Source organism: Poromitra crassiceps (genome assembly GCF_964638095.1).
Source record: "Poromitra crassiceps genome assembly, chromosome: 10".
NCBI lineage: Eukaryota > Metazoa > Chordata > Actinopteri > Beryciformes > Melamphaidae > Poromitra > Poromitra crassiceps.
In genome coordinates, this window is record NC_139631.1 from 52,308,742 (window position 1) to 52,327,098 (window position 18,357).

The 18,357-nt window shown below is 47.1% G+C and overlaps 1 protein-coding gene across 2 annotated transcripts in view; it reads left to right on the forward strand.

Moving 5' to 3' along the window:
• nr6a1a (nuclear receptor subfamily 6, group A, member 1a) overlaps window positions 1-18,357 on the forward strand; it is a gene marked incomplete at both ends in the record, with an annotated part of 153,439 nt that overhangs the window by 127,163 nt on the left and 7,919 nt on the right. For both annotated transcript variants that reach the window (XM_083644060.1, XM_083644061.1), the window contains 3 exons: window positions 10,930-11,160; window positions 12,749-12,804; window positions 15,383-15,543. In XM_083644060.1, the coding sequence (XP_083500186.1) occupies window positions 10,930-11,160; window positions 12,749-12,804; window positions 15,383-15,543 (448 nt within the window). The remainder of the gene's footprint in view (window positions 1-10,929; window positions 11,161-12,748; window positions 12,805-15,382; window positions 15,544-18,357) is intronic.

Consider the following 18,357-nt stretch of genomic DNA (forward strand, 5'->3'; position numbering starts at 1 on the left):
GTGTAGGTACAGGATCTACTCCTATTGGCTGCTCATAAGACTGGTGTAGGTACAGGATCTACTTCTATTGGCTGCTCGTAAGACTGGTGTAGGTACAGGATCTACTTCTATTGGCTGCTCGTAAGACTGGTGTAGGTACAGGATCTACTCCTATTGGCTGCTCGTAAGACTGGTGTAGGTACAGGATCTACTTCTATTGGCTGCTCGTAAGACTGGTGTAGGTACAGGATCTACTTCTATTGGCTGCTCGTAAGACTGGTGTAGGTACAGGATCTACTTCTATTGGCTGCTCATAAGACTGGTGTAGGTACAGGATCTACTCCTATTGGCTGCTCGTAAGACCAGTGTAGGTACAGGATCTACTTCTATTGTCTGCTCATGAGACCAGTGTAGGTACAGGATCTACTTCTATTGGCTGCTCATAAGACTGGTGTAGGTACAGGATCTACTTCTATTGGCTGCTCGTAAGACTGGTGTAGGTACAGGATCTACTCCTATTGGCTGCTCGTAAGACCGGTGTAGGTACAGGATCTACTTCTATTGGCTGCTCGTAAGACCGGTGTAGGTACAGGATCTACTTCTATTGGCTGCTCGTAAGACCGGTGTAGGTACAGGATCTACTCCTATTGGCTGCTCATAAGACTGGTGTAGGTACAGGATCTACTCCTATTGGCTGCTCATAAGACTGGTGTAGGTACAGGATCTACTTCTATTGGCTGCTCGTAAGACCGGTGTAGGTACAGGATCTACTTCTATTGGCTGCTTGTAAGACCGGTGTAGGTACAGGATCTACTTCTATTGGCTGCTCATAAGACCGGTGTAGGTACAGGATCTACTTCTATTGGCTGCTCGTAAGACCGGTGTAGGTACAGGATCTACTTCTATTGGCTGCTCGTAAGACCGGTGTAGGTACAGGATCTACTTCTATTGGCTGCTCGTAAGACCGGTGTAGGTACAGGATCTACTTCTATTGGCTGCTCGTAAGACCGGTGTAGGTACAGGATCTACTTCTATTGGCTGCTCGTAAGACCGGTGTAGGTACAGGATCTACTCCTATTGGCTGCTCATAAGACCGGTGTAGGTACAGGATCTACTTCTATTGGCTGCTCGTAAGACCGGTGTAGGTACAGGATCTACTCCTATTGGCTGCTCGTAAGACCAGTGTAGGTACAGGATCTACTCGGCCTACAGGATCGGCTCACCCTTCCCAACCTTTTTTGGCTCGTGACCCTACTTGGACATCGCAAAAATCTAGGGACCTGCGACATTCAAATTCCGGTACACCATCGATAATGTCATCAGTGACATCATCAGTGATGTCACATAGTATGCTTCTTTTCCCCCGCAGAATTCTGACTTTAATCTGAGAATTCTGACCTTAATCTCAAAACTCAAAACTTTTTTCTCAAAACTTAACTTTTTTCTCAAAATTATTCTGACAGTAACTCGGAATTCGGCCTTCAATCTCAGAAATGTCATGTTTTATTTCAATAGCTTCCACGTAATGTGATGCAATGACTAATGGACTAAATTCTCATATAAACAGGAGTGTCCTATTTGTCCAGTGTTGTAAGAATGGTATTGATTCAGAGTCACTGCCTCACAATACATGAAAATCCTATTGTGGATCCTTGAAAAGCCCTGGAAAAGTTTTGAAAGTGTGTCCATGCAAATGTGTGGGAACCCAGCAGAAAGCCACCTCCATCCAGATCCTGCAGCCTGGACTGCAGAGGAGGAGTGATAGGAGGTGACACGCTGAGATCAAGTGTGTTGAAGGTGTGAAGAAGCGGCCTGCTTATATGGTGGCCATGCTTGTTTTATATGGTGGCCATGCTTGTTTTATATGGTGGCCATGCTTGTTTTATATGGTGGCCATGCTTGTTTTATATGGTGGCCATGCACTTGAAAGAGAAGGTGACGGATTCGACAAATCAGCCGCGGCCGAGGCATCTAGCTGCCATTGTGCTTTGCCCTGGCTGAAGGAAGTCAGGCGTTTTCACATGCGCTGGTCACTGAAATATATGGTTTTAATGCGTTCCCCCCCCCAACAGCCACATGGGCAGAGTCCAGCAGACAAATGGCGGAGGAGGAGGAGGAGGTGAACCATCCACACCCATTTATTTGATCTTGGTGGTGCTTTGTGATCTTCACAGGGCCTCAGGTTAGGCTCCGTTTACAGAGAAATCCATGTGATTTGAGCTGAGCTGAGTAAAGCGTCTTACAACCACTCGCATACAGGAAGTGCCCTGTTCAGCTGAGAGAGTGCTTATGTTCTGCGAGGAAGGTGGTGATAGTCTCTCTCTCTCTCTCTCTCTCTCTCTCTCTCTCTCTCGAGCCGATAGTCAGTGTTGGTCGGCCATGTCTGGGCGGTCAGTGGGCGTCTGTGGCCCTGGTCTTTGCCGGTTGTCCTGCACCCGTTGACTCTAGTCGGCTTTGTCGGCTGATTCGACATGTTGGATCGTCGTCGGTGAGAGAAATCACTCTGATTGGCTGGTCAACTGGTAGAAAACTCACTCTGATTGGCTGAGAAGCAGTGCAGGAGAGGAGATGGCACACACAAAATGGTCTGCTCATTTTCTAACTTCATCTGATCATTCCAATACACGGATATTTTCACAAAGACTTGATCGTCTATCTCACTCAGTCTAAATGGCAGCATCGTTTACTAACTGCACACTGTGCTACAAACTGCACACCGTGCTACAAACTGCACACCGTGCTACAAACTGCTACAAACTGCACACCGTGCTACAAACTGCACACAGTGCTACTAACTGCACACCGTGCTACAAACTGCACACCGTGCTACAAACTGCACACCGTGCTACAAACTGCACACCGTGCTACAAACTGCACACCGTGCTACAAACTGCACACCGTGCTACAAACTGCTACAAACTGCACACCGTGCTACAAACTGCACACAGTGCTACTAACTGCACACCGTGCTACAAACTGCACACCGTGCTACAAACTGCACACCGTGCTACAAACTGCACACCGTGCTACAAACTGCACACCGTGCTACAAACTGCACACCGTGCTACACTGAAGACTTGAAACTAGTGATTGAGACCATAAACTCATTAGGAAAGAGTTTTACTGAGGTCATAAATCAAGTGAGAAGTAGGGTCACTTTCCTCATTCACTTCTATGCAATCAGACTTCTTTTTGAATCCATCCTCCGTGCAGTTTTCATGAACGGTGAAACTAACTATAGAAACCAAACACCCCCCCCCCCCTTTTTTTTTGTACCGGGCTGTAAACATGTTTATTTCTGCTGTAAAGTCAGGCGTTTTAACATGGGGGGGGGGTGGGTATATGGGGATTTACTCGTTTTTTAGCCAGCCTCTAGTGGCCATTTGAGGAACTGCAGAGTTGGGAATTCCACGTTTGCTTCATTTTTCACAACCTGGACCCCCCCCCCCCCCTTGGCTGTTTGTCTTTTATCAGGCCTGTCTTGACAGGGGGTCCTCTCAGAGTCCACCTCACCTCTGTGCTGTATAGAGCTAATCTCTAATATAGTTAAATTCTAATCCCAGGGTGGGGGCACCGGGACCCCCATTGTCTCTGTACAGTATGACTGTCCCAGGAGACTCAGGGGAGCAAACTTAAACCTCACACCATTTAAATGGTAATCTCCCTCCTGGGCTTTAGGAGTCCTCTATTCACCCCCCCACCCCCCTCCCCACCCCCTAATTACCTTCAGTACATGAGCCCTGCAACCCGCTCTGAAAGCCCACTCTCTGGGAGGCTTATAGCCGCCAGTTCTCATCTTGGTCACATGCTTCTGACGCGCTGCTCCTTTAAATTCTATAGACACACCAGAGCTTTAATCCTGCTCATTTGAATATAAAAGATAGCAGCGTTAGCGTGGCCTGTTTATTGTCACAACATGGCACCTTTTCATCAGGCACGGCTGAATGGATCAGCCAGTGATGAATATGAGGGTATCAGATTTCCTATATCCCCGTCACGTAAGGTCAAGTAGCAGTGTGCTCCATACCTTCATAGACATTAGCATTCGCCCATTATGGATTTTTGAAGGCTGATACTGATATTGTTGAATTGAATCATCCATATTTAGTCTCAGTATAAACATATTCCATACCTTTACATTATTCCATGTTTGTGCCCAAAATATCGTTCAGTGTTATGAATGTTATTCTTGTCAGGATGGGAAATCATCTGAAACAGCATTTCGACCATAATTCATCATGAATAAAATCATTCATGATCATTCATGAATAAAATGTGTCAGGTCAAGCGGACATGTTGGCCCTTAAGCGGACATGTTGGCCCTCATGCAGACATGTTTACCTGCAGGCTTTATTGGCTTCCACCCCTGAGTCCCACAGGAGAGCAGAGGTGGTGCAGAGAGTCCCACAGGAGAGCAGAGGTGGTGCAGAGAGTCCCACAGGAGAGCAGAGGTGGTGCAGAGAGTCCCACAGGAGAGCAGAGGTGGTGCAGTCTGCTGCTTTACACATGAGTGAGTCCCACAGGAGAGCAGAGGTGGTGCAGTCTGCTGCTTTACACACGAGTCTGACATTAATCACATGTGCAGGTTCATCTGCAGGCTGCAGGCAGCATTAACCAAGCTGCTGGACAGGAGGCGCAGACCTGTTAGTGGCTGGTCTGGGCTCTGTATGGTACCTTACCTGTACCTTGGCCTGGGCTCTGTGTGGTACCTTACCTGTACCTTGGCCTGGGCTCTGTGTGGTTAGACCTTACCTGTACCTTGGCCTGGGCTCTGTGTGGTACCTTACCTGTACCTTGGCCTGGGCTCTGTGTGGTACCTTACCTGTACCTTGGCCTGGGCTCTCTGTGGTACCTTACCTGTACCTTGGCTGTACCTTGGCCTGGGCTCTCTGTGGTACCTTACCTGTACCTTGGCCTGGGCTCTGTGTGGTACCTTACCTGTACCTTGGCTGTACCTTGGCCTGGGCTCTCTGTGGTACCTTACCTGTACCTTGGCCTGGGCTCTGTGTGGTACCTTACCTGTACCTTGGCTGTACCTTGGCCTGGGCTCTGTGTGGTACCTTACCTGTACCTTGGCCTGGGCTCTGTGTGGTACCTTACCTGTACCTTGGCTGTACCTTGGCCTGGGCTCTCTGTGGTACCTTACCTGTACCTTGGCCTGGGCTCTGTGTGGTACCTTACCTGTACCTTGGCCTGGGCTCTCTGTGGTACCTTACCTGTACCTTGGCCTGGGCTCTGTGTGGTTAGACCTTACCTGTACCTTGGCCTGGGCTCTGTGTGGTACCTTGGCTGTACCTTGGCCTGGGCTCTCTGTGGTACCTTACCTGTACCTTGGCCTGGGCTCTCTGTGGTACCTTACCTGTACCTTGGCCTGGGCTCTGTGTGGTTAGACCTTACCTGTACCTTGGCCTGGGCTCTGTGTGGTACCTTACCTGTACCTTGGCCTGGGCTCTGTATGGTACCTTACCTGTACCTTGGCCTGGGCTCTGTGTGGTTAGACCTTACCTGTACCTTGGCCTGGGCTCTGTGTGGTACCTACCTGTACCTTGGCCTGGGCTCTGTATGGTACCTTACCTGTACCTTGGCCTAGGCTCTGTGTGGTACCTTACCTGTACCTTGGCCTGGGCTCTGTGTGGTACCTTACCTGTACCTTGGCCTGGGCTCTCTGTGGTACCTGTACCTTGGCCTTGGCTCTCTGTGGTTAGACCTTACCTGTACCTTGGCCTGGGCTCTCTGTGGTTAGACCTTACCTGTACCTTGGTCTGGGCTCTCTGTGGTTAGACCTTACCTGTACCTTGGCCTGGCCTCTCTGTGGTTAGACCTTACCTGTACCTTGGCCTGGGCTCTCTGTGGTTAGACCTTACCTGTACCTTGGCCTGGCCTCTCTGTGGTTAGACCTTACCTGTACCTTGGCCTGGGCTCTCTGTGGTTAGACCTTACCTGTACCTTGGCCTGGCCTCTCTGTGGTTAGACCTTACCTGTACCTTGGCCTGGCCTCTCTGTGGTTAGACCTTACCTGTACCTTGGTCTGGGCTCTCTGTGGTTAGACCTTACCTGTACCTTGGCCTGGCCTCTCTGTGGTTAGACCTTACCTGTACCTTGGCCTGGGCTCTCTGTGGTTAGACCTTACCTGTACCTTGGCCTGGGCTCTCTGTGGTTAGACCTTACCTGTACCTTGGCCTGGGCTCTCTGTGGTTAGACCTTACCTGTACCTTGGCCTGGGCTCTCTGTGGTTAGACCTTACCCGTACCTTGGCCTGGGCTCTCTGTGGTTAGACCTTACCTGTACCTTGGCCTGGCCTCTCTGTGGTTAGACCTTACCTGTACCTTGGCCTGGCCTCTCTGTGGTTAGACCTTACCTGTACCTTGGCCTGGCCTCTCTGTGGTTAGACCTTACCCGTACCTTGGCCTGGCCTCTCTGTGGTTAGACCTTACCCGTACCTTGGCCTGGCCTCTCTGTGGTTAGACCTTACCTGTACCTTGGCCTGGCCTCTCTGTGGTTAGACCTTACCTGTACCTTGGCCTGGCCTCTCTGTGGTTAGACCTTACCTGTACCTTGGCCTGGCCTCTCTGTGGTTAGACCTTACCCGTACCTTGGCCTGGCCTCTCTGTGGTTAGACCTTACCCGTACCTTGGCCTGGCCTCTCTGTGGTTAGACCTTACCCGTACCTTGGCCTGGCCTCTCTGTGGTTAGACCTTACCCGTACCTTGGCCTGGCCTCTCTGTGGTTAGACCTTACCTGTACCTTGGCCTGGCCTCTCTGTGGTTAGACCTTACCTGTACCTTGGCCTGGCCTCTCTGTGGTTAGACCTTACCTGTACCTTGGCCTGGCCTCTCTGTGGTTAGACCTTACCTGTACCTTGGCCTGGCCTCTCTGTGGTTAGACCTTACCTGTACCTTGGCCTGGCCTCTCTGTGGTTAGACCTTACCTGTACCTTGGCCTGGCCTCTCTGTGGTTAGACCTTACCCGTACCTTGGCCTGGCCTCTCTGTGGTTAGACCTTACCCGTACCTTGGCCTGGCCTCTCTGTGGTTAGACCTTACCCGTACCTTGGCCTGGCCTCTCTGTGGTTAGACCTTACCCGTACCTTGGCCTGGCCTCTCTGTGGTTAGACCTTACCTGTACCTTGGCCTGGCCTCTCTGTGGTTAGACCTTACCTGTACCTTGGCCTGGCCTCTCTGTGGTTAGACCTTACCTGTACCTTGGCCTGGCCTCTCTGTGGTTAGACCTTACCTGTACCTTGGCCTGGCCTCTCTGTGGTTAGACCTTACCTGTACCTTGGCCTGGCCTCTCTGTGGTTAGACCTTACCTGTACCTTGGCCTGGCCTCTCTGTGGTTAGACCTTACCTGTACCTTGGCCTGGCCTCTCTGTGGTTAGACCTTACCTGTACCTTGGCCTGGCCTCTCTGTGGTTAGACCTTACCTGTACCTTGACCTGGCCTCTCTGTGGTTAGACCTTACCTGTACCTTGGCCGTACCCTTTGGGGTGGGGGCCATTCCAAATGAGCCCTGATACAGTTTGGTGGCCGGCCACATCAGAGTTGCCAAGTCTACTTATTATAAGCAACTTTGTTTTTCTGTAAAGTCGCTTACAAATATTGGTAGTCACGGGCTGCTGTTTGGCGGGCTTGTTTGTAAAGTGTTGATTTGGGCTTGCCTCCCTGTTGTCAAGCAGAATGTTCAATAGTGTGTCCTGACTCCTGTTGTAGGATCCGTCCACACCTGTGTCCCCTCCATAATAATAATAATACACTTTGTAATAGCATAGCAAATAGCTACCTCTGCCCGGGACGAGGTGGGCAGAATATGGGGGAGATCCAAGAGTCAGAGAAAGAGAGTGGATTTGACCTAAAGAGCGGGGGGGGGGGGGAGTCACTTCTCTTGGCTTTCTATCCATAGATCTGGTTGCTTGTTTCTCTCACACGATCTGGCAACACTGGGCCACATTCCTACTGCAGCCTGGCTTTGCAAAGCAGGGCTATTCTCTGTAACCATGGAGTCCAACCCATCTGCTCTGTGTGGCTGTGAGGAGGGGGAGGGGGGATGGTGCTGGCTGGGTCATAGCACTTCATACTCTCAGCTTCCTCTCAACCATTTTCTTTTCTTCTTCTGTGTATTATGCGGCCTGGAGGTAGATGTTTCCTTCTTCTTCTGTGTATATGTGGCCTGGAGGTAGAGAGGGGTTTAAGAGAAGATTTTCAACAGCTTTCTCAGATTGCTGTCTTAACACTTTGCACCTTGGCTATTAGCAAAGTAGCTGCTGAGAATATGAGAAGTTCACACGGGAAGTCCTCAATAAGACATGTCACTCTTTCATCCTCTCTCTCTCCCTCTCTCTCTCTCTCTCTCTCTCTCTCTCCCTCCCCCATCTCTCCCTCCTCTCTCTCTCTCCCTCTCTCTCTCTCCACCTCCCTCCCCCATCTCTCCCTCCCTCTCTCTCTCCCCCTCCCTCCCCCATCTCTCCCTCCTCTCTCTCTCTCCTTCTCTCTCTCCTCTCTCTCTCTCTCCCTCCCCCATCTCTCCCTCCTCTCTCTCTCTCTCCCTCTCTCTCTCCCCCCTCCCCCATCTCTCCCTCCTCTCTCTCTCTCTCTCCCTCTCTCTCTTTCCCCCTCCCTCCCCCATCTCTCCCTCCCTCCTCTCTCTCTCTCTCCCTCCCCCATCACTCCCTCCTCTCTCCCCCTCTCTCTCTCTCTCCCTCCCCCATCACTCCCTCCTCTCTCCCCCTCTCTCTCTCTCTCCCTCCCCCATCTCTCCCTCCCTCCTCTCTCTCTCTCTCCCTCCCCCATCTCTCCCTCTCTCTCTCCCTCCCTCTCTCTCTCTCCCCCTCCCTCTCTCCCTCTCTCTCTCTCCCTCCCACATCTCTCCCTCCCTCTCTCTCTCTCTCTCTCTCTCTCATGTTCTCAGATATATGTACACATGTCTTTGCAGTCAGTTGTTTGTGCGGGTACCTTCTCTGTCTTTTTGTCCTGTCCTCTGGCAGTCAGCACAAGCCACCAGCCAGCCTCAAACCAGCAGCACTATGTCATTTAAACTGCTATTTTTGACGTGCTTTGTTCAGGACATCCTGTTCCGCACTACTTCCTCACTGCGAGCCCCCGCCCCCCCCAAAATATCCTCCACCCCCCCACCCCCCGCACATGTGTTCCAAATTACCACACCCCCATTTCTTCATGTCCTAACAGCTTCTCACATGTTGGTATGACCTGCAAAGAGTGTGCAGAACAGAACAGTGCACCCGTGTAGGCAGAAGGAAGAGAGCGCGTGTGTGGGACATCCTAGAGTGGCCTGGAATGAAGCTTACCGCTTTGAAGAGTTTCCTTCGAAAAGGATATAAGAATCGACTATAACTAATAGAAAAATATAACATCTGACAAAATGATGATACTTTCGAATGGATACAAGGTCATTTAAGTTCTGGCTGTACCTAATGCCTAGCACTTCCACTAGTACGGCATTCACGACTACTGCATTTTAGTAGTCGTCGACTATACTCCCAAAAAGTACATTCTCACCAAAAAGCTCTCAAAAACAGCCAGTAAAGGGTTAACTAACGTAGGCGGGACCGACCTGGGGGTATGTGAAATAGCAGAGTCCTGACTGGCTCTGAGAAGCTGTTTACATTACAAATGAGCCGCTAAACCCCAGCTACTTGTCTGAGCCGGAGATAGCGACTGTTTGCCTTCAGTACCAACTTTCCCTCTCTAAATACCTTCAAGTCTGTTTATTCAACATGGCAGCATGCAGAAAATGGTCGTACAAACAAATCAATTTATTTGATTATTGATTAACCACAGGTGAAACGATTAGTCGACTATGCTGCACAGTGTCGCCTCGTGGTTTTGATAGTGGACTAGTCTGTGAAAGCCCTATCCTGCACAAAGGTATTATATATTATATTATTATATTATTATTATTATATATATATTATATATTGAACATTACAATCAAGTCTGTGTAACGACGACTTCTCCAAAATGGCCGTCATGTCATGTGTGGTGGAAAGAGAGCGCTTCATGTGATGCAGCCATGGTTCAGAGGAGAGAAAGGCGAGCCGGTAAACAAATCACTCCTGTCATTTTAGCCTGCTGCTTTCTCCCCTCCGCCACTGAATAAACCATACAAGACGTCAGCGCTCTCCACCTACTGTGCACCTCTCCACCTACTGTGCACCTCTCCACCTACTGTGCACCTCTCCACCTACTGTGCACCTCTCCACCTACTGTGCACCTCTCCACCTACTGTGCACCTCTCCACCACCTCTCCACCTACTGTGCACCTCTCCACCTACTGTGCACCTCTCCACCTACTGTGCACCTCTCCACCTACTGTACACCTCTCCACCTACTGTGCACCTCTCCACCTACTGTGCACCTCTCCACCTACTGTGCACCTCTCCACCTACTGTGCACCTCTCCACCTACTGTACACCCTCCACCTACTGTACACCTCTCCACCTACTGTGCACCTCTCCACCTACTGTGCACCTCTCCACCTACTGTGCACCTCTCCACCTACTGTGCACCTCTCCACCTACTGTACACCTCTCCACCTACTGTGCACCTCTCCACCTACTGTGCACCTCTCCACCTACTGTACACCTCTCCACCTACTGTGCACCTCTCCACCTACTGTGCACCTCTCCACCTACTGTGCACCTCTCCACCTACTGTGCACCTCTCCACCTACTGTGCACCTCTCCACCTACTGTGCACCTCTCCACCTACTGTACACCTTTGCAAAATGAGAGCTAAGAGCTTAAGAATCCTCTGGATTAGCCCCACGCCTGGTTAGCGCTTAAGCCCCAAACCGCCCCCCCATGATCTCAATTAATAATAAGTTGTGGTTTTCGGCGAGCGGGTTTTTAGCACAAGCTTTGGATGAATTTGCTTTGGATGAATTTTCGGCGTGTGAAAGTGATCCTGACGTCCTTTATCTTCTCTCCTCTCCTCAGATGATCCAGCTGAGCAGCGTACCTGCCTTATCTGTGGAGACCGCGCCACAGGCCTGCACTATGGCATCATCTCCTGCGAGGGCTGCAAGGGCTTCTTCAAGCGCAGCATCTGCAACAAGCGCGTGTACCGATGCAGCCGCGACAAGAACTGCGAGATGTCGCGCAAGCAGCGCAACCGCTGCCAGTACTGCCGCCTGCTCAAGTGTCTGCAGATGGGCATGAACCGCAAAGGTGAGACCCAACGCACCTGTTTTTCAGTTGGACTGTGTCCTCAGCAGCAGCACTGGGACTGTTGCTGGAGATGAGGGCTGCACCGATCCGACTTTTTCAGTCCCGCGATACGATACTGATAAACCATGGCTCTGGGCTTTACTGAGTACCCATCCCATACCGGTGTTTAATAAGCTGCATGCCTCAATGTGTGGACGAGACTGGGATCATTATTCTTTTATGTGGAAGGCAACATCAGGCGTGACTTAAACATTGCTTTCCTAAAACAACATGTCAAACAAAAAGGAACAAATACATACAGATATGAATGTACAAAATGATTTATTAAAATAATGGTATCCAATACCAGATCAACCCATTCTCCCCCGATACCCAATCCAGCTGTTTGAGTCAGTATTGAAGCGATATCAGTTTGGGTGCAGCTGTACTGGAAAGGATTCCTACCCGAGTCCAACCTGCTCTCACACAGGTCTGAGGCATCATAGGCCTATTGAAACTGCAGGAGGTACTCTGCATGAAAGAGGTTGCACAAGGTTGGAATTCTTTGGTTCGCTAGGTATATAGTGCCCCCTAGTGTGTGGATGATGTAAGTGCATCTCCTGTGCTTCTCCAGGTTAATGGCTTCATTTTGTATGATTTTTTTCCCACAGGAATTTGTATTGAGCCCAGCTTGCTTTGATAGAATGGGTTGACTTGACTTTCTCACCAACACCCTCACATCTATCTCCTCTAAGCAAAACACGGTTGTCTATGCCTGCCTGTCAGAAAAAATTGGAAAAAAATAAAAGTAAACAATATTCCCAGGTTTGGGTTCGAGAGACAAAATCTCATCAAGTGGGGGTTTGTGGCCCAAATGTGGGTTAAATTAGGGGTCCTTGGTATGAAAAATGCAATCCTCCAGACATTTTAAAGGATAACTTTACAAAATGAACAACGTACTCTACCTCTGTGAGCCATATCTGAAATGAAGGAACTTTTTTCTGCCACTAGGTTGAGCTATGATGCTAATATACAACCATCACCTCACACATGGATCGTGTTCTCATCCAAGAAATGGATGGAAAGCTGAACCAATCAGAGCAGTGTTTAGTGGATGAAAAGCTGAACCAATCAGAGCAGTGTTTAGTGGATGAAAAACTGAACCAATCAGAGCAGTGTTTAGTGGGGGTACTTTGAAGGACTGCAGGGGGCACACTGTCATTTCTAAAAATGCGTTGCAGTTTTTCTTTATATTGGTAATGAACAATTATAAAATAGTTCTCTCTTTGGATCCACTCATTTGTGTGAAACATTATTTTCTGCAATAATCAAACCGAATCAAAGAACAGAGCCTGGAAAACAGTGTGATCACTGCAGTCGCCTCCCTTAGCCCATGCTTCTCACTACATTACATTACAAAATTACACTATTCATTGACCAATCCTCTTTTTCATGTTTACTCATCATTCAAATACATGATTTATAATCATTTTCCTTTTTCCCCTCCCCAAAATGTGTAGTGCTGGTGAAAACATGCCTGAATTAGAGCAGGGCAATCTGTAAATGAAAATATAAATTTTGTATTTACTGACTGGATTTTTTTTTTCAGCAATCAGGGAGGATGGCATGCCAGGAGGGAGGAACAAAAGCATCGGGCCTGTTCAGGTAAATTACCCAGGATTCAATAGGCATCCCAAATGTCCAGTGTCACTCTATTCAATAGGCATCCCAAATGTCCAGTGTCACTCTAGTCAATAGGCATCCCAAATGTCCAGTGTCACTCTATTCAATAGGCATCCCAAATGTCCAGTGTCACTCTAGTCAATAGGCATCCCAAATGTCCAGTGTCACTCTATTCAATAGGCATCCCAAATGTCCAGTGTCACTCTATTCAATAGGCATCCCAAATGTCCAGTGTCACTCTATTCAATAGGCATCCCAAACATCCTGTGTGTGAGGTTCGCCGGCCCTTTCCCATTCCCAACCAGTGTTGGGGGTAACTCATTACAAAAGTAACATATTACATGTAATATATTACTTTTAGTAGTAACTCAGTAATATAACTTATTACTTATAGGATTTCAGTAATATTATACCAGTTACTTTGTCAAGTAACTCAAGTTACAAATTGAGTTAAAAAAAAATTTAATCAAAGCACTTGTTTAAAAAAGACAATCATTTCCTAATCAAACTGTGTTTTTATGCAAATAACCACTATAGATGACAATAACAAAGGAAAATAATAACATTTAGAATTTTGGATTGTATACACTGACTTCAAGGCGGTCGATGTCATTCTGCTTCTGCTGTTGTTTTGGTAAAAGTAATCCAAAAAAGTAGTGTAATAAGTAACGAGTTACTCTACACAGACAGTAATATTGTAAAGTAACTTATTACTTTCAAATGAAAGTAACTAGTAATATGTAGTATATTACATTTTGAAAGTAACTTGCCCAACACTGTTCCCAACCCACGTTGTGCCCATCACTCCGATGTGTGTGTGGACCCCATCACTCCGATGTGTGTGTGGAGCCCACTGGGGTTTTCAGGAAGATACACAAGCTGCATGTAATCAGGCTGACCCCCTGATCTCGCAATTTACATGGAGCGTAGCAGCACCGGCGAACGCTCCTCCGAGCCTAATGGAGTTTACACCAATCGACATTTCTCAGTGGCTTTCACTCTGCGCCTCATTATGAATGCCCACGATGCAGAGAAGCAATGGTCAGGAAAAATGGCTGACCCCGAGGCTAATTACCAACGAGACACCTCGGCTAAGAGTATTCAGGACAGAGATGTGGTCAATTCATTTCAATTCAGTTCAAGCAAGGATTCTATTCTTTTAGCTGTATGGTGATCATCCATACAGACAGGCACATTCACACACACACACACACACACACACACACACACACACACACACACACAGAGCTCCTCCTTTCTTTCAGACTATTTGTTTGTGAGCGCGTGTCCTTGCCCTGCTCATTCACTGCACAACAGTCAACAGCATCAATTGAAGCGAGACACGCGGCACTTTTGGTCACATGAGGACATCAACTCACAATGCAGAAGCATCACTGATCTCTGTGTGTGTGTGTGTGTGTGTGTGTGTGTGTGTGTGTGTGTGTGTGTGTGTGTGTGTGTGTGTGTGTGTGTGTCGCTCTGACTTATTCTAGTTTTGTGGTTTTCATTACATTTTTTATTTTGTTTTGTGTTTTTTTATAAAATTCTGTTGTCAAATCAGTTTAGTTTCAGGTTGTTTCCAGAGTGGGTTAGCTTTTTCTTTCTTTCTTTCTTTTTTTCTTTTTTTTAAATAATATTGTTATAATATTTTTATAATATTTGTCAGGGGCAAGATTGAAGAAGTTCAGAATAGGTATTCAAATACAAACACAGCACTTTGTGAAGTCAATTGACTCACAGTCATGTAGACCTCCCAGTCTCAAACAATAGTTATACAGTATGCACCAATGCCTCCATGCTTGTTGTGTTGCCCAATTTTAGCAAATTGACAGAGTAAAACTAAACACATTTTATTTTGTTTTATTTTGTTTTATTTTATTTTGTTTTATTTTATTTTGTTTTATTTTATTTTGTTTTATTTTATTTTGTTTTATTTTATTTACTTTTAGTTTGTTTTCTAAGTACACAATATCATTTCAATTAATTTTAATTTTTTAAGTCTATTCTTAAGTCAAGACTATCTATTCTTAAGTCAGTTAACAATTCCCCCGCCGCCCACAACTAGTTTGAGTTGTTACTAGTTGAGTGACCTATCCACCTTATTTTTGTGAGGCTCCCGCTGTAAAATAATTCTGGGAGCAATATCCGGTCTAGAACGTGAGCAGCTGTGTTGACGCTGGCTTGACGCTGCCTGGATAGTACTCTGCACTGCAGCCCATGAGTGCAGCGCGTGCCTCCTCGCATCGCATTTCCTTGTCGAACTCCGACGTTAAAAGTTTGCTCGTCACAAAATAACACTCGTTTTGGGAATGTAGCCTAATGATGTTATCTATCACATCCGCTAACCTGTTGCTCGTTGAACAAGTCGGCATTTATCAGCTCAGCTGCACCGTTTACAGACGGGTACCGGTACATTAGACGGGCTGTGTTGTGTCAAGCTAGACGTAACGGGGGAAGAGGACAGCAGAAGGAAGCAGCACCCATGGTGCATCATGGCCGCCAAAAATAAGGTGGGTAGTAACCTTGTGTTCCTCTCTCTCTCTCTCTCTCTCTCTCTTAGATCACAGAGGAGGAGATTGAGCGAATCATGTCGGGGCAGGAGTTCAAGGAGGATGCTCCGGAGCACACCTGGGGCAACAACGGGGACAGTGACCACAGCTCGCCCAGCAACGGGGCGTCGGAGGGCAACCAGCCCTCGCCTGCCTCCACCCTGTCATCCAAGTGAGTGCTTCACCCAGGGTCTCCCACACTATTCACATCTACTCATGGTGCTTCACACAGGGTCTCCCACTCTATTCACATCTACTTATGGTGCTTCACACGGGGTCTCCCACACTATTCACATCTACTCATGGTGCTTCACACAGGGTCTCCCACACTATTCACATCTACTTATGGTGCTTCACACAGGGTCTCCCACACTATTCACATCTACTTATGGTGCTTCACACAGGGTCTCCCACACTATTCACATCTACTCATGGTGCTTCACACAGGGTCTCCCACACTATTCACATCTACTTATGGTGCTTCACACAGGGTCTCCCACACTATTCACATCTACTCATGGTGCTTCACACAGGGTCTCCCACACTATTTACATCTACTTATGGTGCTTCACACAGGGTCTCCCACACTATTCACATCTTCTTATGGTGCTTCACACAGGGTCTCCCACACTATTCACATCTACTTATGGTGCTTCATGCAGGGTCTCCCACACTATTCACATCTACTTATGGTGATAGGTTGGTTTGGGGGGTTGTGCCTTGACTGATTTTCGGTAGTATATAACAGATAGGATATAATAGATAGGATATAACAGGTGTTCCCAACCTTTTTTGCCCCGCGGAGCGGTTTAAATTTCCCTCACATGAACATAATATAAAAACAAATTGTAACTCAGCGTGTGTCTCCCACACACACACCGCACAGCCTGTGTTTACTCCTCTTTCTCTCTCATGTCTGTTATGTTTCTTTAAATCCAGACATTTTGTGGACGGCCACAAGAAATGTGTTGGCAACACTTTATGATTTCACTTGAGTTGTCTTTTTTTACGACACAAAAGAGGTGTGCGTTGTAACCTGACGTGCAAACCCATCCAGTGTGGGCGGGGTCTGTTTAATGCATGCGTGGGGGGAGGAGCACAATGATGATCCTCTCCTCGTGCCCGTCTTTTTTCTTTGGATTTCAGCTACCGCTCGCTCTCTTCTGTCTGTCTGTCTGCCTGTCTGTCTGCCTGTCTGTCTGTCTGTCTGTCTGTCTGTCTGCCTGTCTGCCTGTCTGCCTGTCTGTCTGTCTGCCTGTCTGTCTGTCTGTCTGTCTGTCTGCCTCTTCGTTTTCTAAGTACACAATATCATTTCAATTAGTTTTCATTTTTTAAGTCTATTCTTAAGTCAAGACTATCTATTCTTAAGTCAGTTAACAATTCCCCTGCCCCCCACAGCTAGGTATGTGGATGGAGAATGCTAACGCCATTAGCGCCATGTCCCGTATATAATTGAGTAAAGATAAAAACACAGATTTGGGGTGGTCTAACCTAGTTTGTTAGTTTGGGTTTATTCAAGTTTTCTAGTCAAGTTTATATTCATCCAAAAACCTTCGGCCAAGAAGACGTCTGTGTCTGGTGTAAAAACACTCCTGGTTCTCCTCCTCCTCCGCTCAGGCAGACGTTCACTGCAGCATCAGTGAGATAATGAGGCGGCCCTGACAGCCTAACACCTTGTTCCCATCTCAGCAGACTGAGTTAAGGTATTCAACCGGCCCAAAGAATGCCTGAATATACAGCAGCGCTTCTTAGGCTCGGCGATTAGCTGAAGCACAAAAGAACGAACTCGCCGCGCTATCTGTGTTTTCTCGCTATGCAGACGAGTGCATTGTGTGTCGGCACTCATCAAGGCCAAATATTGTCTAGGTGCGAGCACCATGGTATGTATTATTTTCTATCAACATCAGGCTTTATCTCCAGAGCCACGCAGGCTGATTATGATAGCTATTCAGACACATCGTCATTTGTCTCAAATTAAATCTCTGCACAAATGAGCAAGAATCAAACAATATGCCCGTGCAGAAAACTCTTTGCGATGCAGTGTTATGCACAAAACAACACACTCTGCATGCATTTGTCTCACCTTGTTTTAAAGGTAGGGATGCACAATATTGGATTGTTTTTGTCGATATCCAATATGCAGATATTTTCCAACTTTTTTGGCCAATTGCCGATGCCGATATGCGCACAGTTTTTCAGACCTACTTTCTGCTTTCTTTTTTTTATATATATTTATTAGGATTTTAAACACAAACACAAACAATATAGACAACACACACAATGGCCAAAGAATAGAAAATATCTAAATTAGATCCTTAAGACATGATATGTGTACAGGGGTGCTCAGTCCATTATCATCAACAGTGTGTGATGGAACAACTAAACCTCTGAGGAGAGAGAGAGGGGGGATTTTTTTTTTACAAATATATATGTGTATACATACATACATACATACACACACACATACATACATTATATATACATACACTTGTATCAATACATGTACACTGCAGATGCACATATACATCCACACTCCCATTCTGTACATTTCCAGACAAATACATTTCAAATTGTATCACCTTACGGCCCAAAAATATGTCTTAGGCAATTTTCAGTGTTACAGTCTGCCATTCCTTTTAATATACGGTAGTACTTTCACCAGCATAAAGAATGGTGTCCAAATCTGAAAAAAACGTTCTGCTTTCTGTGAAGATCCAGTCTCTCCTGTAGTGGAATTAACACATTATTATACCCACTCTCGATGCAGACATAAATACAATGCTTTTCAATTCATTCAGTCAAACATTCACTGGGCAAAATAAGAAAACTACTTCATCTTAGGTTATGTGAAACATGCCATCTTTTTATTTATGTACCCCTCCTCCCCAATTAAAACTGTAAGATTCGTCCTACTTAAACAGGCTTGGATGATATCGACTTGTCATATCTCACCTTTTCAGGCTCCATCTGGGCCCTTCTTGATCTA